Genomic DNA, 25,565 nt, shown 5'->3' with positions numbered 1-25,565 from the left:
AATTAGTGTTTCTCTGGCTCTCTCTCTGGCTAATTCCTTCAGCACCCTGCCCTATTAGGGGAAAGGGAGGAAACACATAAACCATTTCAAAATCCCAGGGGGTGGAAAAGAGCATCTGCTGCTAACATCTGAGGTTACTTTGAACCTGTTGAAATATGTAGTAGCTGCTTTATTGTTTTTGCCAAGAGTTTCCACCTACGGTGATCCCAACCTCTGGCTTGTTAACAATGAGGTTGTTGGAGGCAGTAGTCATCCTCCTCCTTGTCCCTGGCTCACAGCAGCTGATGGTGGCTGCTGCTGTGGACCTGGCACTGCAGGGTATAGGAGTGGGGATGACTGAAACCACCAGGATTTTCTTTCTTTTTTTTTTTTTCCCCTCCATGACCAGGATTACCCACAATGTTCACAGTTGCTGCGTATGTCTCCTGCTGCTCGGGTACCCCTGAATAGCTGCACTCTTTGGGCCTGAGTTGTCTTTGCCACAGTGAAGATGCTGATGTAGGCAAGAGCCAGTTAGTCCCTGGGTTTTCAGCTGGCAGATGAAAATTTTGTCATGAAAAGTGAGCAGAGATTTTGCTTCACCCTGCTTAGACAGGGAGAACCTCTCTGAAAGTGTCTGCATGTCTTGCGGAATATTTTTCCATGCCCATGCTGTTTCCTTTCTCAACATTGGATTACCTTCAGGAACTAGATCTATTTGGATATTGTCACACTGAGTCCAGTTGGAAGTACTGTACCTGCTCTTTATTATTACTGGAAATCAGTGGAATTTGACTTGTCAGGATTTGTCTCCTTGTCCTCTGACTGCAAACCTGCAGCACTGCAATAGTTATTTTGTATTTCTGTGTCCAGTACATCCCCCAAGTGGAAGGCATCATTGGGAAGGTGGGAATCTTGTCTGTTGCTGGCTGTGCTTGTGATTGGGACCTGCCTGGCTTCTTTTACAAGTGTCTACTAATTTTGTATAGTGACTTACAGGAGAAAACTTGGGCCTTTCTTCAAGGAGAATCATACCTCCTGCTGCCTCTGTTAACAGGAATTGTCCCCCTGCAGGGATGCAAAATCTGAATTAATCCCTGGATCTGTCACTGAGTTTGTGAATTTGGGCAAGCAGTTTAAGGGGCTTTATTTCTCCTTTGCTCAGCAAAGAGAAAATGCTTCCATCTTTTGTTCATTTGCAGTAAAAATTTTTCTGTGGTGGAGACTCTCTCCTGCTTGTATGGCATTAAGTATCATGGCATTAAGTATCATCAACTGCTGTTAGTAGAGCTGACTGCTCCTGTAATGTGTATATAATAATATATAGCACAGGGACACAGAAAATAGTGGACTCTGTGACTTCCAACTGAACTTTGAGGTCAGGTGCCAGGGGTCACTTTGAGGGGTTTCTGGAACTGGGGTCACTGCAACAGCAGAGAGCTAAAAAATCTGGGTATTTCAGGTTAATTGTACGGTAGTAACAGGTGGTCCTGAAAATCTGCTAGTTCACCAGGAGAGGAATGGTGAGGCTGTGGAGGAGACTGAAGATCTCTGGTGTGTGTTCAGCTGAAGTGGAGCTTCAGTAAGCAGCAGGTGTCAGATCAGCTCAGGGAGCAGGGGTTAGAGCTGTGCTGATAGTAACTAAAAAGGTTTTATCTACATGCTGCACAATACCTCCCTGTGATGGAACTGGAAATCTGCCTTGTGGAAATGTGATGTGGCCTTGTAAACTGGCATCAGTCTCTCCTACTGCTGTTGAAGTTTATGCCAAGGTGTATTAATTATTAGTTTTTCCTTAAAAATGTTTTACTTTTAAATGGAAAAAAAGCTAAATTTTATAGAGGACCTTGAGAGCAAAGCTTCAAATTATTATTGCTCTCATTTGGAATATGGTGGGAATATGTCACTTAGCAGGAGTAATGTATTCTTCTCTAGGATAGGCTAAAGGGAATGTAAATCTTTGGCATATAGTTCTTTGGACTGAGTTTGCTTTGAAGCTGCTTGAGCCTTTAAGACATAGCTGGCAGATGTTCATTCTCATGTTGGACAAAAAATGTTTAGTATAAATATATCCACCTATTTTGGGCAGCATAATGCCGTCATTGCGTGCTTGTTTTATCACCAAGAGTCTGACTGCTGTGTACATTGCCCTAATGTACAATGAATCAGAGAAATCTCAGCTCTTGCTCACAAAAAGAGGCTTAGGTGAGTACAAGCTCCTTCTTTGCGTCAAGTCTTAAAATTTGTCCTTGATCAGCGTTCCTGGAGTTTGCAAGCTGCTCAGAGTTTTGGTTGGGGCTGGGCTGCTATTACCAAACATCAATACCTGGGCAGGACTGACTGGAACACTGGACAGCTGTGGGAAGATGATAAATTTTCATTTTGCTCTTAGCAAATCTTCCCCTGACGTTGCTGAGGGATTTGACACTGCTGGGTGAATGGGCTGGGAGGCCTTCTGTAAAAACTGAAATGTGATATTTCTGGCTAGGCTGGGCATTGAGTTGGCTTTCAGCATGAAAGGTGAAAGAGAAGCATTAGTCCTGGTTCTCACAGCGTTCAAAAGGTTATGTTTAAATGTGTTTCCTGTTTTATTGCAATATATAATGTGTTACAATACGGTTTGTGTTGCTGTCTGTGTGTATAAATTGATCAGTGCTGATTATTCTATAAGTGGGCAGCGTTTGGCTTTGTGTTGAAACTCATTTGGGATGTTAAATCTACTCAGTTTGTATTGTATTCTGGTTTTCTTGCCTTATGTTGTTCTCACTGTATTGTATGTTGTACTTGTATCTACTCCTTTTGGCATTGCTGCTTTTCTCCTAGATCTCAGACCAGATCAGTTTCCTACAGCTTGCATATGGCTTTATCAAGTAAAAATGTCTTTTTAGGAGTTGCCTGGTGCTTTTGCATGGCTTTTATGTGGCTCCTGAGGAGTTCAGGAATGGTGTCTATGCCCAGGGTACATCACATGGCCTTCAGCAGGGTGGTGCTGCTGAGTGTTTTGGCGGAGGTGAGACTGCTGAAGTGGCTGAGATCAATGGCACTATGCCAGCCTGGTGGCACATGTCCAATTCCCACCCCAAAACAGGGCAGCAGGAGCTGTCTCCAGAGACTCTGTGTGATGTGACAGACTTTACAACTGTCAGAAACTTGGGAGTAACATTTCCTTGTATGATCAGGAAACGTGGCCATCCTTGTTTCAATCACTCTGCTCCTTTTGGGTCACCCGTGGTGTTCCCGTAGTGCTGCCCTGGGAAACCTGGTTCCAAGGAAGCACTCATTAATGAGGAAAGACAAATTTGCTTTACAAAATTTGGCCTTTGAAGGATGGAGGTGAGGGACAAGTGTCTTTGCCACTGTCATTTCTGGGCAATACTTGGTGCTGTTTCTCTGCTCAGTGAGCAGAAGATGGAAGGGCTGGTTTGTCCCAAATACCCTTTCCAGAAGATGTTCCTTAGACTTAGTATGATCTACAGGTACTGCAGAGCTTTTGTAAGATTTCTTGAAAACTGTGCTGTGGGCCAAACATGGGGCAGGATTTGGCCTATAACTATTTTGCCTGTAGCTTGAAATTCAGAGTTGAACCCAGAATCTGCAGTTAAAATGTTCAGGTGTTAGTGTGACTTGTGTGACTGTAAGCTGTGAACTATTTGTCTTTCTCTGAAGATTTTTGTTGCAAAGGCAGGCAAATACATTTGACATTCCTCCAACAAGCTCTCACAAGGGTAATTTTGTGGGGATGATTAAGTGGCATGGAAACACTGTAAGATACTGTCCTTTGTGGATTTTGTAAAGAGGAGATACAGTTGAAATAATTCATAATATGCACAGAATCTCAGCAGACTGCTGAGAGAGCTTCTTTCAGCAATTACCTGCAAGAATAACTAAAAAGCATTTATTATTGATACTCACTTTTTATATTTCTTCTGATACTTTTAATTTTTTATTTGTAGGTTCCAAATGAGTGTAGAGTAAGACAAATGTGTTCAAGGAAGAAAAATATATGAGTTAATACATTAAGTTTACATATTTTTCGTTTGATGGATTTATGGTTTTTAATTACATCTTCATGTCTTGCATTGGGATCCCTGGGGGCCCTTTCTGAATTTCATACTTGTACTCTTGTACACATGAGATGCTTTAACCTGCCACCTCGTGCAGCCGTACTGCTGCTTGACTGACCTCTGCTGAAGTTGCTTGTTATTCAAGTTTAAAATCTGAGACATCCACAAAGAGCTAAGTGATTAGAAGAATATTTGTGTGCTTGAGAGAGTTTCTCATGCTGACATGTTGTGAGACATAGGCTGTGAATGGGTCTCTCTGATTTTTGTGTGGAAGGTGGAGTTTGTGCTCAGCATTTGCTCAGTTGATCATGAGGAGCAACACCCTGGCTGAGTCTTACTGGCTCCCTGAGGGCAGCTTGGCAGTGGGAAGTAGTCATGTCTTTGGTAACAACCCTTTGGGGAGCCATAGCTGGTTCTAGGGAAGAGTATTTTCAGCAATACGTCATCCTGAATGTACATCTCCCTACTTCTGTCTCCGGTTGCATGCGACACTGGATTTTCATTTCATAGCGGTTTGCATCGTGGCTCTTTTATTGACAGTGGAATCAATAACCTGTGTTAACAGGTGGACAATGCAGCCTGTTTGCTCTGTGCAGTTTCAGTTGATTTACATGGGTGAATTGCAGAGGAAGCCAGGCTGCAGAACTGGTCAATGTCTGTGTTCCAAATCCATCTCTCTGTATTGCTACCATTACCTCCGTCTGCCTTTCTCCAGCACGTCCTCTTCATTTTTCTGTTCAGTGGGAACATAATTACCTGTTTATGTGTATGTGTGTGGAAATAGTGCCAGGATCTATTTGTTGTAACTATGATATAGCTTACTGAAGAGGCAAAAAACCCTGGCTGACAGAATTCAGGCTTTCCAAAAGAAACTTCTTTTGGGACTGACAGGGAGTGTGAACATTCAGGCACAACTTGAGCTCCTGTTCTCAGATTTGTGCTGTGTGTTCTTTTATTATTCTGGTCATGGCTGCTCATAAGCACATGCAGCTAAAAAACAAAATAGCTCTGTTTGTGCTATAAGAATTTAGTGGGGTTTAAGCTTCTTATTGCCAAGTCTTTTGATGACATGGAAGATGTGTTACATGCAGGGCTGGCTTTCCTGACTCACCCCGAGTTCTTCACTGAGTGTTTTATTCCTGTGGGAGGGTTTGGCTCTTGGAGGATTGGGTGCAGTGAGAAGTGGAGTAGATAGTTAAAGAACTGAAATGCAGAACACTTAATCCTGGGAAATGAACACAAGTGAGAGTACAGAGACATTGTCCTCTGAGGTGATTCATTGGAAGTCCCTACTTCTTTATTTTTAAAATTTTTATTTTAATTTCTCTTGCTAGGATCATAGAATATCCTGAGATGGAAGGGACTCACAAGTCCAACTCCTGGCCTTGGACAGGACCACTCCAAGAATCATACCTCACTGGTCCAGGCTCAATCTGATTTTACCTTCTTGTGACTGGAGCAACAGTCCTGTTTGCTAATGTTAGAAAATTGTCCATGGCATTCTGTCCTTCCAAGAGGCTGTGCTTGGGTTTTCTTTGGGAAAGCTGTGTCACTAAGCATAATGGTAAGAAATGGCCCACCTGCTGCTAAGGAAGTGAGCTGAAAAATGTCTGGTTATTCAACGAGAAAAAACATAGATTCACTGAGTGCAAAACATACTTTTTTCTGTACCTGAACAGGGTTTCTGAAGTGTGCAACAACAGAGAGTTAAGGTAATCCTGATTTTACAGAGTGAGTTAACCCAGGAGTGATTCTTGCAGTGGTCAGTCCAGTGAGTTAACCCAGGAGTTTTGTAGCTCAGCTGAGTGCAATGCAGGAGTGACATCAGTGAGGGATTAGAATAAGCTTTGTTATCTTCAAAGGCTGTTTACTGCGGGGCTGGGGAATCCTGTGTTTGTAGGCAGAGGTAGGAAATGTCCTGGGGCAGGTGGGAGCTGACAGCATTGCAGAGCCCGTGGTGTTTTCTCCTCATGCATCCCCACATTGCCTCCCAACCTGCTGGCTGCCACTGCTTCTGTGTACTCCACCCATACAGAGGTACTTAAGAGACTGCCGAGGTTATTCTGGATGCTAAACACTGAACCCAAGCAGTTTCCTTATTTCTTATGAATCCTGGAACAGCACCACTTGTATTTTTCTCACATATATACATCTCAAAATTTTCCTTAAAATAATGATTGTAGGTACTTTAAAAACCTCAGAGTTGAGTTCTGAGGATAGTTACCTACCCTTGGGTGTTTCAGCTATTGCTTGTTATCACATGGAAGACAATTTGGATGTAGGCTTTTGGAAGATTCATGTGCAGCTCTTGGGTCTTTTCTGCAGAATTCCTTTTGACAGCAGTTAAGTTACATCTGATCTCCAGAAAGAGGACAATCTGATTTGCAGATTTATGTATAAAAACTGCTATAAACTTAATTTGGAGCCCACTGGGATACACGTCCCACCTGCAAGTGTTTTGCAAGTCCTTTTCTTCTCAGGAAAACGTCCCTGTAAAAGTGGTCTTGAAAGCGAATTTTCGCCTCATTGGCATTTTTCAAAAGACAGAACACAGATGCAGTGTTCCAAGCAGATATATTTTTGTTCCCAGCTGTTTTGAATGCTCATTTGATGTTAAGTCTTTGTTCAATCCAGTGCTATGTCATTAATGACTCTGGAGTAAGTAGGTATGCAGAGCTGGAGGAAATCCTGTTTTATGTGTTCCTATTCTAGGAGAGCCCCAGAAAGACTAACAATAATGCAGCTCAGTGAGGTAATGGGTGAACACAGTAAGAAATGAAACGTGCTTGTTCCTTACTGAAGCAGAAAAATAGCTTATGAGGCATAATGTTGTCTTTGATAAGTGTAGATAATGTGACCTGCCTCAGTCTGTGGATTAAGACATTGAGTGGGGAAGGTGAAACGGCTTCTCACAAAGAACCTGTCCCTCTGGTTGTAAAGGAGGTGTCAGCAAATGCTCAGGAGGAGCTGTCATACCCCAGCAGAGTCACAGCAAAGGCTCCCCCTGCCCTTGGTGGTCAGTGGGCTCCCACCTGGGGTCGAGGGTTGGGTTGTGTTGTGTTGTGTTGGGTTGTGTTGTGTTGTGCATCCAGCCTTGCCCCGACTCCCAGGTGGGCACTGCTTCCAGCCAAGGGGTGGCTGGTGCAGAGCAAAGGTCTGGTGGAGCTTGGGTCTGTAGGTGTTCCCTTCATGGTCCTCCCAAGATGCTGTGGGAAGGAGAAAATGGGAGCATCCCCCAGCTTTTCCTTCCCTATGCTGTATGAAGTTTAGGAGAAGTGTTTGTTTTCAAGAGGAACCAGGGTTTTTTTAGGAATTTCTTCATCAAGTTTTTGAGGAAGTTAAGGCTGGATTTAGAGTTTTTGATCCTGGTGAATGGATGGATGGCAGGTTTAAAAAACAGGATGAAATTTTGTGGACTGTTATTATTTTTGAGAAGAAAATGTGAAATTGTGTGGTTTTTCCATCATCCAGCTTCCACAGCAGCATGTGTGAATACAGCAAAACATTTGAGCTCCAGCCCACTCACACTGTGCTGCAGGCCTCCCTAGGGGCCCAGGGCAATTCAGCTAGCATTACATTTTTAGATAAGCTTACCCCATTTAGCACATGCATTTTGATCAGCCTGAGATTACAGACTGGTGGCTTGCATGCATGTGTACCAGAGCCCTGGTGTTGGTGTTCCTTAGACATGCACTGGTTTTATGAGCCTTAATCTAGTGTGTGCACTTCAAGCCTATTTTGAGTCCCTCTTTATCTTCATCTTTTTTGCTGCAAAACCACAGAGATCCCTTTTCTTTGAGTGAGTAGGCAGAATCATACTTGTGACACATTTTAAGACTGCTTAGAAGATATAAACTTATTTAAGTGCTTGTGATTTATCTGGTTTTGCTTTATTTGATTCCTTAAATGTCAGCCACTCTGAACAGTTCTAGGATTTTCCCCCTTTATTTGGGAAGTGTCAGTTGATGAGAAGGCAGCTGATGTGCTGAAAGCATCACTCCCTTAGGAATTTGGTGTGTGAAGTGTTTAGCTGGGAAGAAAGCCCTGTGACAATTACCCTTCTGTTTTTGTTTTCTTTGCTTCCCCCCCCAACCCCCTGAAAAGCTTCGGTTTTGCCCGGCTGGTTTAATGGTTAAAGAATGCTGCAGCTCAGCTGTGCAGCGCCTTTCAGGTGAGAGGTATCTGAGGAATGAGAGGGATCCCATGGGAATGCCTGGCTGGCACTTGGTTGGCCTAATCTGGTCTATGCATAGTCCCAGCTCCTGCCTAGAGAGCTTCTGATGCAGCAGCAGCAGCTGCTGGGGGTGTGACCCCTTCTGGTGCATGGGACCTGCGTGGGCATGAGCCTCCCTGCCTGCCTCCAGCACTCTGCTCTCCTGTGCTCCTGGAGGAGGCAGCCCCTTCAGGAGAGGTGGAAGGAGCTGTTGGAGCCCCAGTGGCAGGAGGGACCTGGGGTACCTGAGCCCATCTTCTGTAGAGGAGCAGCTGCTCTGGCTCCTTAGGCACACAGTGCTCCTTGGTGCAGTGTTTAGGGGAAGGGAGGGAAGGGGTGGAAATGCATTTGGCATCACAAGCTTGGTGGGAATGCCTGGTGGAACATGCAAGGTGGGAGGTGGCTTGAAGCATCTCCCTCTCCTAGACCCCACTGGCTGTGTTCTGGCTCCGAGAGGGGCTGCAGGAAGGATGGACTGCATCCAACTGCTGCTGCTTTCCAGAAACGCTGGAGATCAGAGTCCTGTGAGTGTGTATCACCTCTCATGTATCTTGCTTGTTTCAGGTTATGTTGTGATGGCAGTCCTGATCATTATCTCATTTTAATTTTCAAGAGCATGATGTATGTGGATACACCTACTGCGCTCAGAGATTTCTCTGCGAGATTAGAGACGTGTTTAGGAAATTAGTAATGAGAGAAAAACACGTAATTAAAAATGATATCAGTTTGGAAGCTCATCCATCTTCAGCCAGCTTGCTGGAAGAGAAAGGAGTCTTACACAATACCTAGTGGTGGGAAAATGCATTTGGCTCTCCACATTTTAAACAGGAAGGAACTATTTAAATGACAGGCTTACAATAGCAATTGGGGCATTTACTTGTGAGCACTGGATAACATATTGTAGCTGAATAATGTTGCAGTAATTCTGTATAAAGTTAAGATAGCTCTTGTTATATTTGTTTTCTTTGAATGATGCCTTCACCCAATTTTTAAAAACTTATTTGGAGCCTTTCTGAAACAATTGGGTAATTGTACTGAAAATAGCATTCATATTTTGAGGTAGTCATATTTACATATGCCAAATATTGTCTGTAACATTATGAGGATGCACACTTGACAATTAATTTGTTTCCTGAGATATGCAATTTTATGTGAAATGTCTTAAATTCAAAATCTGCAACAGAATTCTAGCTCTTCATCCTCAATGAGCATTATAAAGTTGCCATATGTCTTAAAATGTGCTCAGCACAACTGCAGTGGTTCAGACTGTGAATTTCGTCTCATTTTATGATTAAATCCTTGGTTTAGAATAATTTTATTCTTTAGTAGGAGAAACACCATTTGGTCATATATGGTTCATTATAAAATGTGGTAACTTTTGAGCATTTCAAACACTACATGTGCTTCATTTGAGTTTTTATGCCATTTTTCATGAACAATTAGCAGTACCTTGTTGTCATTTTTGTCATGAAATGCCCATAAACTCAATTATCTTCCTGTTTGCTCCCACTTACAAACACACAGAAAAGCTAAGCAGATGTCAGAGCAATAACCAGGTGTACGTTGTAATACTTTGCAAACTTTTAATCGCTGCAGGGATGTTTCCCAGTTAATGGCTGTGTTTATTAAGTGCTCCTATCTGTTGTTCCTCAATCAGGAGTGTACCTTACATGTGGTATGCTCAGGCTGGTTTATCCAGTGACAGCCTTGGAGTAACCTTGCAGAGGGATGTGCTTTTCCAGTTGTTGTTTGTAGTGTAGTTAGCCAAAGTGCTGAATTGCTGGTGGCGTAGGGTCCCGTGTCATCAAGTGCTCTGTGATCCCTGGGTGGGTGCTCATGGTGGCTGTTGACTGTCCACCTCTCCAGAGGTGGGGACTGTTGTTATCTGGGAGGATGGACAGTGGGGATGAGGATGGTGTGGCTAAAGTGACTCCCCAAAAGTCAGCAGTTCTTGATGGTGCCTGGAGCAGGGAGCCCTTAGATGGTGGTGAGGGACCCTTTGTGTCTCAGAGCTGGAGGTCAGCAACTGTGGTGGAGAGGGTGGGCAGCTCCTTGGCATTCCCTCTTGTGCTTACCATGGAGAACTGGCCTTGCTGGAGGGGTGTGAGGGGAAGCAGAATCTTTCTTTCTTTACAGCCTCCTTACAGGGGTCTGTGCTGTTGTGCATGAATGGGGAGATAGAGATATGGACTGAGGATCTCTCCAGTTGCTGTGTGTTCACTGCCCAGAAGCAATGGCAGTGCAGGAAAAGGAGACCCTTTTGTGCAGTCCTTCAGATTTGTAGCCAGACCAGGCCAGAGTGCCAGGATTGGTTCTGAGATATATTATGTATTGATGAAACAATGAGAGAGATCATCTTTTCCCAGGAATTAAATAATTGCTTCCTGGATGAAAGGACCCAACATCTGGCTCTTGGGTTTCACGTATTTTATCGTGTGGATGTAACTGTTTGCTTTGTTCCTGCAGGAATGTTAACCTACTAATGTAGGAAGCTGTTTCAGGTCAGTGAAAACCTGCATATAAATCTTTATTGCATGCACTTGATTGTCTTTAACTCTTTATAAGATATAATTAGCACCCAGTAATCATATTGTGGTGCTGTTTCTGTGATTACCCTGGTAGTCAGTGTGCAGAGCAATCCTGGTTTTATAGACTGGAGCTAATGCTACCTTGATTGGGATAAAGGACAAACAGAGGTCCGTGCTGTTGGCCAGGTAATTTTCTCACCTTTCTTCTGCCCAGTTCCACTGCCTCCTGCAGTTCTGAGATGTGGCTTCTGACTCAAAAGCTGTGATCTTCAAAATGTGGAGCTTCAGGTTGAAGGGGGGCCACTTTCAGCAATGGTGTCTGTGATGGGAGGGAGGAGGAGAGAGGATTGTGGCAGGTCTTCAAGGCTGGTAACTTGGCAAAGCACTAGTGCCTAGAAATGTTTTGATCCTATTGTAATGAATAGCTGCTAGTTCCTGTTGTTGTTTCTGTTTTGATTGAGTGCCCAGCTGGTGTGTGGAGCAGATAGGATGTTGGGGCAGGGAAAGGAAGTAACTGTCAAAAGTGCATCTCCCTCAGGAAAGCAAGAATGTGGTAGAATTGGGGTTTAAATAGCACTGATTTTTCCTTGGTTTTCATAGTGCACTGACCATATGCAATTTTCCACATGCTGGGTAATGGAAAATTGGCCCCAGAGGAAGTCACTTTGTAAGTCGAGTTTGGGATTATAAAATCAATCACTCTTGGGTCACTAATTGATGTGGAAGATAGGAATTTCCTATACAGTATGATAAGTTCATTGGTTCTCTGGCAGGGTGTGTGCAGTGCACTGTTTAGCCAACGATATTCTTTCCTGATTCTGTTGTTAACTCAGGAAAAGCATCAGGTCATTTACAGCTACACCCAAATTGTGGGTTTGTTTCTGAGTAGTAAGGGGAGGGTGGAGGGAGTTTCTCATGTAGGATCTACATGTGCTCTATGAAGTTTGTTTTCATCTCTTTGTGGCATAAGAGCAAAGCTTGGCAGCCGTGTGGGAATCATCAAGATGGATTGCTCTTGGTGTTAAGCATCTCTGAGTTTATATCAACACTATCCTTCTTCCAGCAGCAGCATCTGGCTCATTGGCAAGCTCTGTGGACAGTTGTTTTGACCACTCTGGAGATGCCTCTGGCTGTCATGTGGCTGCTGCCTTGGCCGTGCTGCTTTGTTATTCTGGCTGGTCCCATTTTCATTTATTTAGTTTTTGGCTTACCTTTAATTCTGACTTGCTCCAGAGACTGTAGTCTTGAATAAATCTTGCCTAACACTCCCATGGAGGAACTTCTACGAGATGCTGATGTTAATTTATTTCAGTGACTGTTTGCTGATGGAGCTTGGAGCAGTAACATCCCAGCCTGTGCCTTCTGTGCAGGTTTTCCCTGTGAATCACAGCATCAGGCATGTGGACTAAAACACACATCTTTGAGCATATCCTGCATAATGGCTTTCTCTGAGACTGGAGCTGCAAGCATACATGAAATATTAACAGTGCACAGTCAGTACCTGGAATGGTGCTGAGAGTCCTGGAATCAGCCACTTGGATTTTGCACGTTGACCATTGGGAGCAGGGTTTCTGGCCTTGCTGATGTAAACTGTCACAGGAGCAAAGAGTAGTGTGTGTCAGTTCTGGATTTATATCCTCAATTGCTCTTCCTACCTGCTTGATTGTGTTTTTTATTCATATACCGTGTACTTTAAAAATATTATTTTTTTCAGAAATGCTGTGGGTCTGGAAGACACATGGGCTTAAATAAAAGTGAGTGTTTCTTAAAATATTAAATCATCTATTTCCATTAAAGAAGCCTGTCAGGTTCACTACTTCTCATGATGGAAATTAGCAGAGCTGTGATGTGCAGGAGGTGGGACAAGGTACTTTTCTTCACTGCCCTTTAACTCTGATGATCTCTAGAACTGTTCCAGTGCAGTCCACAACGGGGGCTATGTGACAAACTGTAAGATTTTATAAGGATGTTAGCAAGGATTACACAACTGGTTTTAAAGGTGTATTTACATCTGTGATGATAATACTAAGGCAACTTGGGTGGCAGGGTTTTTTTTAATGACTCATTGCAAATTTGCCACATAATGCCAGAAAACCTTGTTTTAAAAAGGTTTGAAAGGTTTTTAAACCTTGTTTTAAAAAGGAAGTTTTCTCACCAATACTTAAGTCATCACCCATCAACTATAAACATGCATTTCATGAGCATTTTATGAAATAGAGAGGCAGGCTGGTGAAAGAGTTCACTGCTAATTTGAAATTAGGAACAGAGATGTTTCACTTTAGAGGGAGATATAATGACTTTGCATTCTGTTTGAACGTTGCCATGGATTTCTTTAGGGCCCAGGTCTCACTCTGGGGCTGTAATTTCTATTCTTAAAAGAACCCTTTCTTCCTCTGTACTTGGCCTTTTCCAGCAGGTGATGAGGCAGCTTCTTTTCCAAGGTCCCAGAACACAAATTAAAATAAAAACATCCTTTTATGTTGTACCTTCAATGGAACGGAAACATAAATGTATCCTATGATGTTGGGCATTGTCTACAGTTGTGGAATTTCTATAGAGGTAATGTAAGATACAGTAAATGTTTAAGAGCCTTGTTAAGTGTGACTGGTAGGAGAGCTAGAGCCTTTCATCTCTTAGCTGCTGGTTTTAATAGGATCTGGCTTGAAGGGTTTTGAAAGTTGTTGCCAGGTATTTGATTGCTTTTGTGTCTCAGGAGACTAGGCTTGTTTTGTGTGTGTGTGTGAGGAGCCTGGGAGAGTTTGCAGAGGTATTTTTGCCAATCATCTGTGGGCATGTCTACGTGTGCATGTGTTATAGGCAGACATAAGCTCACTTTGCCCATGGGTTTAATATGTTTATATCCCGTGCCTTAGCAGAGTTCATAAACCCTCATAACAAGGCTTTTGAGATGCTTTGAGCACGGGCAGAGTTGGTTTTTGTCTGCCTGTGGGCGTAGCCCCATGGATTTATGTTTGTAGAATACAGACCTTGGGCAAAGGGAGCTGCTCCTCTCTGATTGCACCAGTCCTTTGGATGGTGAGAGGTTGCACATCTTGCAGTTTTCACAGGACCACTGCAGGGCTTCCTAACAAGAGGGTTACAGGTGGATTTTGATCACCAGACTGTTGTCATTCCACTCCTTGTTGGGCTGATAGAGGCAATTCTTACCCAGGCCCTTCTGAGAGCTGCTCTGTCTGTTCATCCCCAGCCTGGGTTGGTCCTGGGGCTTGTCCTGACCCAGGTGCAGCACCAGCAATTGGTCCTGTTAAATCTCCTGAGATTCCCATCAAACTGAGCTTGTGCAGCTGCCTCTGGATGGCATCCCATCCTTCAGGTGTGTCACCTCTACCACTCAGCTGGGGTCATCTGCACATCTGCTGAGGCTGCCCTGGACCAGCCTTAATGAAGATGTTAAATAACACTGGTCCCAATATGGACCCTGAGGGACTCCACTTGTACCTGGTGTCCATTGAGATGGACAGGTAGGAGTAGCTGGACTTGCACCTTCTAATTTAGGCATCTCATTTGGATTCCTAGAGCTGGTCCCTGGAGTTGTAGGGAACAAAATGTAGCACTTCTATACTTTGTATCTGTAAAGGAAGATTGAAAGTGGGATATAAAATATAAAATGTATCATAATGATATAAAATGTATATAAAAATAGCATAAAATGTAGCATAATTTAAATGCATAATATAAAATAGCATAATATAAAATATAGCATAATTAGTGATAAAATATAGTTTTGGGTGTGGTGATGATGGGCTGTATTTGACAGAAGAATTTTTCAATTCAGAGGGTCACAACTAGGACAAGAGATATGAAATTAATATAGGAATGATGCCAGTTGGAAAACTTGCTGTGAGCAAGATAGTGTAGGTTACTAATAGTAACTAACAGTCATCTGAGTAGAGCAGGGTTTTGAAGTCATGGCACTTGGACCCAAGCAGTAAGTCTGTGCAGAGATATATTACCCATCTTTCCAAAACTAGTATTACAGGGCTGGGGAATGATCTTCAGATCTTTAAAAAGTAATCCAGCTTTCTCCACTGGAATGGGTTCGTCTGTCTCTTGGTCACCTCTGTAGATGTTTTTCCCCTGCTCTTCAGAAATTCTCAAAAGATTTCTCAACACCATTCTGTATCTATTGCCAGTGCTCACTCACCTTTGATAGTTTTTCTGGAGTTACCTTTGCTTAAAAGTAGAATGATTTCCTTTTTCCTTACCCAAGTGGATCTAGAAGGCAGTTTTTTACCAGGCTGGATGAACAGCTTGGAGAGGGAGGTGGTGTCTCATACACCTATCAAGCAAAGGAACTGAAGCAGACTCTTCAGGCAGAGTGTGGCCAGCTTGTGGTTGAGGAGTTACAGATACTCTTCACCATTCCTTGACTATTCATCCCTGTTAGGGTGTCTTCCCCTTTTTTTTAAATCTTGCTTAAATCCAGTCAAGGAGAAGTTGTTAAAACTCAACTCTACTACAGTACTTCCTAAATTCAGATGTAAACCCAAATTTTTTTTTTTGTTTGTGAAGCAGTCAATCTGAGGCAGTGAAACTTAATTAAGATGAAGAATAAGTGCAATCCACTTTTGTAATAATAAAAACTGCATGGTGTGCTAACTGTGCACTGTATGCAGTAATTTGTAGCTTGCAAGGAGTGCACAATGGGCAGCCTTTTGGTTGTGAAGGCTAAATCGTTTCTGTATGGTCTTCAAGTATTCATTTACCAAATAATTGATAAAATGAGCGAGTGAATGAGACACTAAGAGAGTGGGATCCAATGCCAAGTGCTGGTTTCCATAGTTGATTTTAAATCTACATTATGCTAATGATGTTCATTTGGAAAATGTGTCCACTCCCTAACTTCTGCCGCTCAGTGTTCTGTTAATTGGATTCAGATGGTTGGGCTGAAGCAGTGGTAGGGTTCAGACACAGAGGAGTGTTCCAAGCAATTTTGTTTTTTTTTTTCCTATGCAGTCTTTCTAAGTTAGAGTTGCTTTCACTGTGGCTGGTGTCCAGCTGTTCTTGACCTCCCTCCTCAGAGGTCTGTCTGATACAAATGGGCACGGCTCTACTGGGACAAATGAAGTTATGATCCCTTGGACATGCTGAAGATCTCATCTGGGGCGTGACTCCTCTCCCAGCACTTTGGGCTGGCTGGGCTGGGTTGCTGGTCAGAGTTCACCAGTGAGGGAGTCCTTTTCACCAGGTTCACAGTGCAGTTTGTCATTCTGGAAACACAAGCTGTTGACAGAATTCTAATAGTAGGAAGAGCCTTTTGTTTCCCATAAAATGATATTAAGTGTTGGTGTTTCTGAGGCATTTTGACAAGGCAGCATGTTCCTGTGAAGTGGTGCTGTGCTCTGATTTTCATCCCTATGCTGAAATTCAGAGCTAGTCCATTGTCTGGGCAGCCTCACTGAGCTCAGACTGTCTGTGGAGTTGGTGGCATTCAGTGTGATCACATCAGACAGCATCATTTTCCTAAGTCCCTGTTCTAACCCATGAGCCCTTGGGTGCTTTGAAGAGGAAAGAGAAGTTGACTTATTATGCAGTTGTGACTCTAATAAGCAGAGTTTTAATAATCTGATCACTGTGCTCATAGGCTAACCAAAATTTATTCCCTGGTTTCAAAGAAAAAATAATTAGGGACGGAAACCTCTATCTTTTAAACAAAAGTGTCTAATTTCTGTAAGAGGATTTTGTCTGAATTTCTGAAAGTCAGCTTCATCCAAGTGGCTATTTCTGAAAGTAGAATCAAACAAAGGCTTTTAGACACCAAGTATTGTCTGGTGATAGATATGCAGCTGTTTCTACACATACTTGCTACTGTTCCAAGTGATAATACTTTTCTGAAGGTTTTTAAAAGAAATAAGAGGGAAATTGAAAAAGACACAATGTGTGTTGAAAGATGGTGGTTTCACATGAACAAAATCAGTACTGAATTTACATTGTGAAGTTATAGTAAGCCTCAGAGCCAAGAGGGAAAATTAAAAGATTACTTAAAACCAACAATAAACATGCAAATTAAAAGTCATAAATTTTAAATGAAGTCATACACTATTAAAAATAAGCATAAAATTGCATACTAGTTTGGATGTGTAGTTTATAGAACACACCAAATGTTAAAATTGGATGAAATTAAGAAAAACATTTTGCAAAGGCAAGTAAAATATCTGTTTAATTAGATTGTAAAGAAAGAAGATTAAAAGTAATATTTTGTGAAACAGTAATTACTGTTTTTCAGAAGTAGTCAGGTTCCTGTGTGTTGATCTAAATTTACCGGCGATAGCAGATCTCTTTGGGGTCTTTTGTTTTGTTTGTGTCTTTTAATTAATTTAAATGGCAACCACTACCTTTATTTTGTTTTCTTTGCACTGAACACACTGCACGGCTGTTTGCCCCAGTACTCTGCCAGCTCATGAAAGCAAATCTGGGAGATCAGCTCATCCCCTCTGGTTCTGAGAGGTTAAAAGCCAACTCATTGCAGGGGACTATGCAGCAAGATAACAGGAAAGGCAGCTGAAGCCATTGGGAGGTGGGCTGAGGTGCTGATGGGAGCCTGAGATGTAAATAAACCAGATTGCTCTCATTTCCTCTTTCCACTGTATTATGCATTCCAATAGCACCATTCATCTTTATGACAGACACCTATTGCTTTAACTTTACTGCAGGCCACTGAAGTACATGAAAGTGGGCAGGAAATGGAAATAAATAGAGTTCAGTGGAGCTGCCCAATAACTGAACACGCACAGTCACTTTTAGTGCGGGGTCACGCGGTCTGGAGCGGATTTATCCCGTGGCCTGGCTTTTGTTAGAAAGACTGGCCCTGTTTAAAAGAGATACTGTGTAATTTTTTATGTAAGTAAGAAAATGTGCTTGGATTTTTTTTTTTGTTTGTTTGGTTTTTTTTTGTTTCTTGTTTTTTTTTTTTGGGATGCCAGAGATGAAATTGGGTTGAGTCTCAGCTGGGTAGAGTCGGGGGGATACGTCTGTGTGCACTACCTCAGGTTGTGGCTGGAAACAGAATAATGGGATTGAGATTTGAAGAAATCCTGGTAGGAGATAGAATGGGAGGAGGGCCACAGTCCGTTGGCTTGAATCAACCTTCCACCTAAAGGCAGTGAGACATTACTCTAATTCCGAATGGAATTAGGCCTTAAAAATGTATCTCCTTTTTTCCTAATGCCTGCACGTATTGCTCACTTTGGAAATGTGGATTGCTTTCCTGCTTCTGCAGAGGAATGTTTTCAAGGACAGTGAAGCTACACTGCAGGTTCCAGATACCCTTAACCCCCAGGAGATGGGACTTCAGGTGAATTCTGTTTTTGTGAAAGCTTCACGTGTTTGTTTTTCCTTGATTGTTTATATTCTGATAAGATGAGGTCAGTGACTGAATGAATTAACAACATGGATTACTTCAAGACCTGAAGCTCATATTTTCACTCCCTTGAGATTAGTCAGATAGTTGGAAACTTCTCTTAAAAAAAATCATTAGCATAGTTTTTTTTCCCCCCCCTTGATTGCATTGAACACACTCTGATTTTGCTGAATATAGTGCTTGCTTTTTTTTTTTTGGTTTTGTTTTCACAATGATTGCTATATAGTTGAAAGCAGGCATCAGCCTTGAAGGTATTTGTCAATATAGAAGATACTAGGGAATATTTCACAATGTCTTGTAAGATAAAAACTAATTTGTAAGCAGCACAGCAGAGATCTGGAAGGACAATTAAGACAAAAAATCATTAACATTGATTCTTGTGCACTGGGATAGTACACTCCTTTCTCCAAAAGCATCTTTTTAAAATGTTGTTCACCTCAATCTGTATTTAATTATATATTTCAATGTGACATTCAATGATTCTTCTTTCTCTTAAATTATATTTATATCAAGACTTTAATTCAATTCAGAATACTGCTCTGGATACACTCTCACTGCAGAAACCAGTGCCAGGCAAAATTGTGGGTAATTACTGAGGATGGTTGTTGGCAATTTGACTTTTCATCATTTGTTCGTCATCGTTTGTTCTCACTCTGTGCACAGTTCCTCTCTGAAAGGATTAGGTTACAGATGGGTGGGTATTACTTCAGGGACTTCTTAAGTGAGAATCCAGATGCTGTGCTGCCTCCTCTTCTCTTGCTTAGTTTGGGAGTTAGAAGTCAGTAGCTGCAGGTAAGATTCAAAGCTTGTATCTTTGTTCCTCTTTTTCAGTGGGAAAAAACTCTTCTTTCTTGTTAGTTGAACAGAAAATCTAACTGCTAACTCTTAAGTATATGGTAAATTATAGATTGAGCTATAATTTCAAAATAATTTAGTTTAAATGCAGTTATCACTGACAAACTGCCTCAAGTTCTCAGAATAGTTCAGGTCCAGGAAGGTAATTTGGTGTTTCATGCCTTGAAAACCTGGCTGTGACTTTGGTGTCTAAGCTGTGGCAGGGATTTTTGGTGGTATTGGCTTTTGGCCATGTCCCAGTTGCTTTGAGTTATGTCTGAGTTTCAAGGGCAGTGGTCTGGGGATGGGGTATGTTACAGTTGTGAAATGTGGGTTTTGTTTGTGTGCCCCACACGGGGTGTTACCCACAGCTGGGACCCTGCTGGCTCCTCTCTTGCTTTCACGTGGAGCAGCAGGGCTGAGCTCTTGCATCAGAGAGGGAAACCTCAGTCACAGAGACTCTCCCTTCTCGCTGCTGCAAGCAGCAACTTTTGATGTGCTTTCAAGTCTGTGCTCCTTTTCCCTGCTCCTGGTTTCAGAGGTGAAGCCTGGAGGCAGGCTTTGGGCTGAATGCTCCAGTGCTGAAGGAAATGGGTGTTTTGCCCGTGTTCTAGCAGGAGCACAATCCTGGTTGTCCAAGTTTGCCTTCCTGCCCAGCTGAACTTGCAGACCCCTTCTGTGAGCTCCTCTCATGTGGGCACTTTGCACGTGTGTGTCTCAGCTCCCAGCAGCAGTTGGTGAGCTGGCTGGTGTCTGTAAGAACTGCTTGCTGAAAAGCAGTGGTAAATTCAAGCATTCAGGAAATTTGTCCTCATAGAAGAACATGCAATTATCTCATGCCCTGACCTTGCTGGGGGCTGCTGGGCTCCTCGGTTCCATTTATTGTACAATTCTAACAGTCTGGGATGTTTGAACGCCTAAAATTTGTATGCAAAAGTTAACAAGCTGAGTCTGAAATTAGGGTTTTGGTTTCTGCAGTGGGAGGGGAAGCTGTGAATGTTACAGCATCACAGTATTCTGCTTATCCTGCTTGTTCAGAAGGAGAGAAGAGCATTTGGAAAGTAGGTGTGACAAAGACAGCATAGTTTATTTATGCTGTGGAGGAACAAAAGGCTCATGTTCTTTGTAGCACAGCAGACTCAAGAGGTTTTGGAGCAGTGTTTGGAACAGAGGCTTGTGTTTTGTATGTTTAATTTTTGTGCCATTGCCCTCAGCAATTTGCACCCCCTTTGTTTGGCTCGCCTGTCTGCTGGTGGAGCTGTAGCAGGGATGGCTTTGGCTGCTTCACCCCTCCCACGTGTGTGTCACACATTTGGTCACTCAAGTTTTACTTCTTCCCTCTGTTAAACAGGAGAGTGTAATTCCCACCCCAGCCTTGTTAGGGTGTGAGCTGCTGAAGCAGGGGCTCCCCAGGACCAGGCATTGTCACTGGGCAGGAAAACCTCTTTAATGGTGCTGGCTAAAGTTTCAAGTTATGGTTAATGTTTTTAACAGCAACTTGTGTTTCCTCTGGCCTTCACGCCCAACCATTAGCCAGGTGTTTTTGTCTCTCAGAGTGGAAAAATAAAAGTAATCTAACTAGCCAGCTGGGCCCTTACTGAGGTGGAGAAGGTTGGCCACAACTGGAGAAGGTTGGCCACAATGCCAGCTGGGGTCACAGAGCCTGGATGTGTGGGTTAAGAGGCTCCTTGTCAAGCTTGGCAAAACATAAGCATTGGAAATGAGATGCTTTTTTCTTTTGCTATAAATAACTTAGGAGGTTTAAATTTGGCATGCTATGTGCCTATAAGCTCTGCTCTGTGTAATTTTTTAAATATATATTTTTTATGTTTTATTTTTGTTCCCCCCTTTAATATGACATCGACTTGATTTCTTTGTAACTGCGAGACAGGCCTGACTCTGATCTGCCTATGCTGTAAACTCTATTTATGGAGCTAGAATTGGGGTCATTAATTTTCTTTACATCAAAAGAAGTAATTTCTTTTAAATGAGAAGCCTGTTTCACCCAGTAATTCGCTTTAATTGCTTATTTGAAACTTTTGACATTTGATAGCAATTTAAACATTGCCAGATGAGGCTCATGCAGTTGGGACGTGCAGGTGCTTCCTTGTGTGCCCAGCTCGGATCAAAGGAGCGAGCCCAGGGATGTGCCTGCTGCAGACAGGGCACCAGTGCAGCACGGGGCTGTGTTTTGGGGCTCTTTGAATGGATGCTGTGTGTCAGCCTCAGCGAGTATTTGCTCAGAGGGCTCTCCCTTGGAGGAGTTTCTGAGGAGCACTGAGCACGGTGCTGTTTGTTTTTCTTGGGAGACAGACTGCATGGCCTTTGTTTTACCCGAGGCTAAATAGAGCTGGCAGCACTGAATCTCTGTGTGTTTTTTTTTTCCTAAGTCTAACCAATAGCTCTTTCTGCTGAAGGGATAGAAAAAGGTTTCTAAAATATCAATTACTTTTTCTTTCTGACTAATATCTATTAATTTAGTATTACCATCTTCTGAGAGGTTTGGTGGGAAAGAATTTTCTTCCTCTTGAGGGGTAAGCAAATGGTGCAACTTCAAAGGCATTTTTAGCAGGATCTAAACCTCAGTAAAGAGAAGAGACAAAAATGAAACAGTGTCTTTCACTTCACTTTTTATGCTGATTCATTGTTGTGAATCAATTTATTGTTCAGCCAGTGGCAGGAGAAGCTTTTCTTAGCCTGAGAAGTATTTTTTATTTTAAGTCAATAAACAATAATTTAGATTATTGCAGAAAGAGCAACTTTGATTAATGGCCTTTGGCTGTGGAATAATGTGATGCTAGATATATTTAGAGTGGTTTCTATCAACACTGTACTGTGTCTTGTGAGAGATTAAAACTATTGCAGGAGTCCTCCAACAGCTGAACACAAGATAAATTCCGTGCTGCTGCTGCAGAAGTTAAGCAGTATTTTAGTACTTTCTGCATTCAGAGCAAAGCCAAAGTACCAGTGCAAAGACTTCTTTAAATAGTTTTATTGATGTTCATTGTAATTAAACCAGAATGAGTTTTCTAATAGGACATTTGTTTCCTAGAGAGCAATTGCAGCTTGGCATAAAGTAATACATTTTTAAAAACAAGTGCCAATCTGGGGATATCCCCAGCATATGTTGGATGGCTGATTTACCAGCTATGTGTGTCCTACTTATTAACAAGAAAATTAAATATTTTCATTTAAAATAATTATACAAATAAACCTTTGGCTGTGCTGTGAGTTCATTAAAACCTTAATTGTTTAGAGAGCTCTGTGAGGGTGTGTGAAGTTGGGTCAGTTTTACTGCCTGGTGTTAGTCTCGATAGCAGATTTACGACCGGGCTGGATTTAATCTCTTGACTAATCTTTACAGTAGCAGGCCTGGGATGGGAGGGCATTTGTGTATTTCAGGAGATAGGTAACTCTATCTCTGAAGTGGAAACATGGTGCTGGGTTTTAAAATGTCTTAGCAGCCTTAAAATCAACTAGCCAAGGGCTGGTGGGGAAACAAAATAGGCGTTGCTTTTAAATCAGTGTCTTAGTGTGCACATTGTCACACCTTCACACACGGCTGTAGGCTCAAATCTATTTCTCATTAAAGCAACTGTAGCAGAAGGGAATATTGCAACCATGTGGGTTGCAAAGATCAGTCCTGTGGGCAGCACCATGTAAACTGGCTTTTATGCCACTTGATTCATCATTTCTGAGGGCAAGGGCAGCAGGATGTTTACCAGGTCACGCATTAATTTTTCAAAATACTTTCAAGGCTAATTTTCCTTGGTTTCTGATGGTGATATGCCTTTGAATCAAGTTACAGTATTTGTAGGTTCAGCATCTAAACTAACATTGTTCCTGAGCATGGGAAACACGGGTGCTGTAGATGTCTCCAAAGGAGAGTTAATTAGAAGAATGAGCAGTTATCAAGAACACCACAGCTCCACTGTTTAATTCTGATGATAATTTTCATGCTGGGTCTAATATAAATGAATTCCTTATAGTTTATTAATCCACTGTGGGCCTGTTAGGGTATTCAGCAGGAAAAATGCTGAGAGTTACAGAACAGATTTAAAGTACTTCCGTGAGTGGAGAGCAAATCAGATAACTTTCTTTTTTCCTCTCCTTTTTGTCTTTCTGCACCGCTTTAACTGACTGTGTCTTCTCCCCCTTTCTTCACTTCTCTAGGACCCACGATTATCAGCTTTAATTTTTGACAAGCTTCAAGTGCCTGACTATTTACAGAAAAACAGGAATGAAGGAGAGAGCAGATGTGAAACTTGTGCCACTCACTTGAATCAGCTGAAGCAGGAAGCCATTCAGATGATGCACACCCTCAGCCAAACCAGCTACCCGGAGATGCCCGACCTCCCGCCCGGCGCCGGGGCGGTGACCAGCGTGGTACCCAGGATGGTCACTGTCTCTTCCCAGAGGGACCTGCCCCTCCTTGCTGGGCAGGTGGGCAGGCAGCCTGGGAAGTCACCCAACCTCTTCTCTGCGGCAGAGAGGAAGAAAGGACTGGGATGGTCTCCAGGCGTGGGCGGTTTTCCCAACTCCAGCGTTCAAGTGACGGTGGCCCCCAGCGGTCTCAGTGGTGCCCTGAGCTCTGTCACCATCCAAGCTCAGCAGTACCTCGAGGGCATGTGGAGTATCTCCAGAGTGAACAGCTTCCTGCCTCAGGCTTGTCTAGTAAGTAGTGATAATTCAGCTGCTCTGGTTTTGTTTGCACGTGTGTGGACATACAGAGAGATACAGATAAAATTTGAGATCTATACATATTTATCTTTGTGGGGATCAGCTAATGGTATTCTAAGCCATGTTTCAAGAGCTGAAGAGTTAAAGAGCTTTGGAAGATGTTCTGTCAGATGTCACAAGGAATTTGCTTTCTTATTTCTTATCTCTTATCTTCTGGTGAGATCCTTTCCTCAGATGTTTTTGCACCTATTTTAGCTTCATGTATGCAGGTGATGTTATTTGTCTGCCACATACCTGGGAACTCCTTTTGAAAAACACAAAAGGCCAAGTTTGTGGCACATGAAGCTCTGGGAGCTTCATGGGATTAGATCAAAGGTGAACTTGACCCTCAAGTCTAGTGCAGAGCTTCTAACAGTGTGTGCAGTTCAGCAGTTGCTGTGGATGGACTGTGATGCACAGCATTAATCTGCGGCTTAGATGTGTTGCAGAACAGTTTGCTGCTGAGGAAGGGGCTCAGGAGGTTGCTTCAGAGCCACATGCCTGTAAATGTCACTGCACTTGGATATTCAGCCTTGATGTTTTTCTGTATTCTCTGTGCATTGTAAGAACTCTTGTGGGAAATGGAAAAGCTTTGTAGAGCTGCACGTTACCTTTAAAAGCAAATTCATTGTGTGGCTATCTATGGGACTGTGCTAAGAAAAAGGATACAGTATGTGGCTGGTTTTGACTGAGATGTATTCCTGACCAGTTTTCAGGTAGTGAATGGGGAAGTGCATGCAATAATGAAATGTGTACAATTTGAAGTAAAGGTTTTCACTTAAAGATGACATGACAGATCTTGTGGAATCAGGTGTTTTGGTGCCAAGCAGCTTTAAATTTAACATAATGCCTTATGTGCTGTTGTATGCAAACACTACCTAATATTGCTGGGTAGCTGCTGCTGGTTGAGCTCCAAGATCATCAGAGATAAATATTTGAATGCTGCTGTGTAACATCACTTTTTCAGGCTGGCTTGTGTTTCCTTCCAGAAAAGGCTTGGAGACTTGATTCCCACCTCCCATACTTTTCTCTCTTAAGGAAATTTGTGAATTCACATACATTCCACTTCTGAGGATTTAAGTCCAGTGAATCTCTACTGACATCAGGTCACTCACTAAGAAAAGGGCAAAGAGTCCATTCAGCTCTTCATAGTTTATAAGGAACTTCTGCTATGAGAGCTTGTCTCTAAAATGTTGCTCCATACATTAGGGATCAATTTGGCCATGTATGGTATATGCTGTTACCTTTAAATTGCCTTCTAAGTTCTTTGTATATCACAGAAATAGAGAAGGAAAAATGGGAAAACTGCTGGGCTAAGAAGCCTGTACTCTGAAAGCAGAAGTATTTCCATTTGTCTGCTCATTCTTTGTCTGCCCTTATTCTTGTCCTAAATAATTCAGTAACAGCCAGCTGCAGATTTCTTCCTGCTTAACCATGCTGACTGATAGATGTGGTCTTCCCTAACCACTATGCTCTTCTAAGATAAAACTGTTGCCTCATTTAACCCCTGTGAAGGAAAAATGTGTATAATGCAGCAGAGCTTAAGTGTGATTTAGAAATGTGCAAAGAAACTCAGTAGCCTGGAAAGCAGTGACCTTTAATGAAAGGACAAACACTGTGAGTGTTGGAGGCAGCTTGGATGTGATCCAGTCATCTGCAAGGATCATTTAGATTTATAAGCAGTTTTTGGAGAGAAGCTAGTCTTCATTTGTTTTATCTCTCCTCTCTCTTTATTTATTTTATTCATTTAAGCCCAAGTGTAGTTACTGAAGACTGAGTGCATCTCTTTCCAGATGGTGCCTCTTGTGTCTGTCGGAATTCTTCCACTGCCTTTTGTATTGTTAAGG

The 25,565-nt window shown here is 42.5% G+C and overlaps 1 protein-coding gene across 1 annotated transcript in view; it reads left to right on the top strand.

The window, feature by feature from the left end:
• The window catches only part of KIF26A (kinesin family member 26A), a 95,667-nt gene that overhangs the window by 9,255 nt on the left and 60,847 nt on the right, over positions 1-25,565 (top strand). Inside the window, exon 3 of the mRNA XM_084207462.1 lies at positions 23,173-23,673. Within this exon, the coding sequence (XP_084063588.1) occupies positions 23,173-23,673 (501 nt within the window). The remainder of the gene's footprint in view (positions 1-23,172; positions 23,674-25,565) is intronic.

Source organism: Fringilla coelebs (assembly GCF_963513975.1).
Source record: "Fringilla coelebs genome assembly, chromosome: 6".
Taxonomy (NCBI): domain Eukaryota; kingdom Metazoa; phylum Chordata; class Aves; order Passeriformes; family Fringillidae; genus Fringilla; species Fringilla coelebs.
The sequence above is the reverse complement of the archived record's forward strand: the minus strand, read 5'-3'. Positions and strand labels throughout refer to the sequence as shown.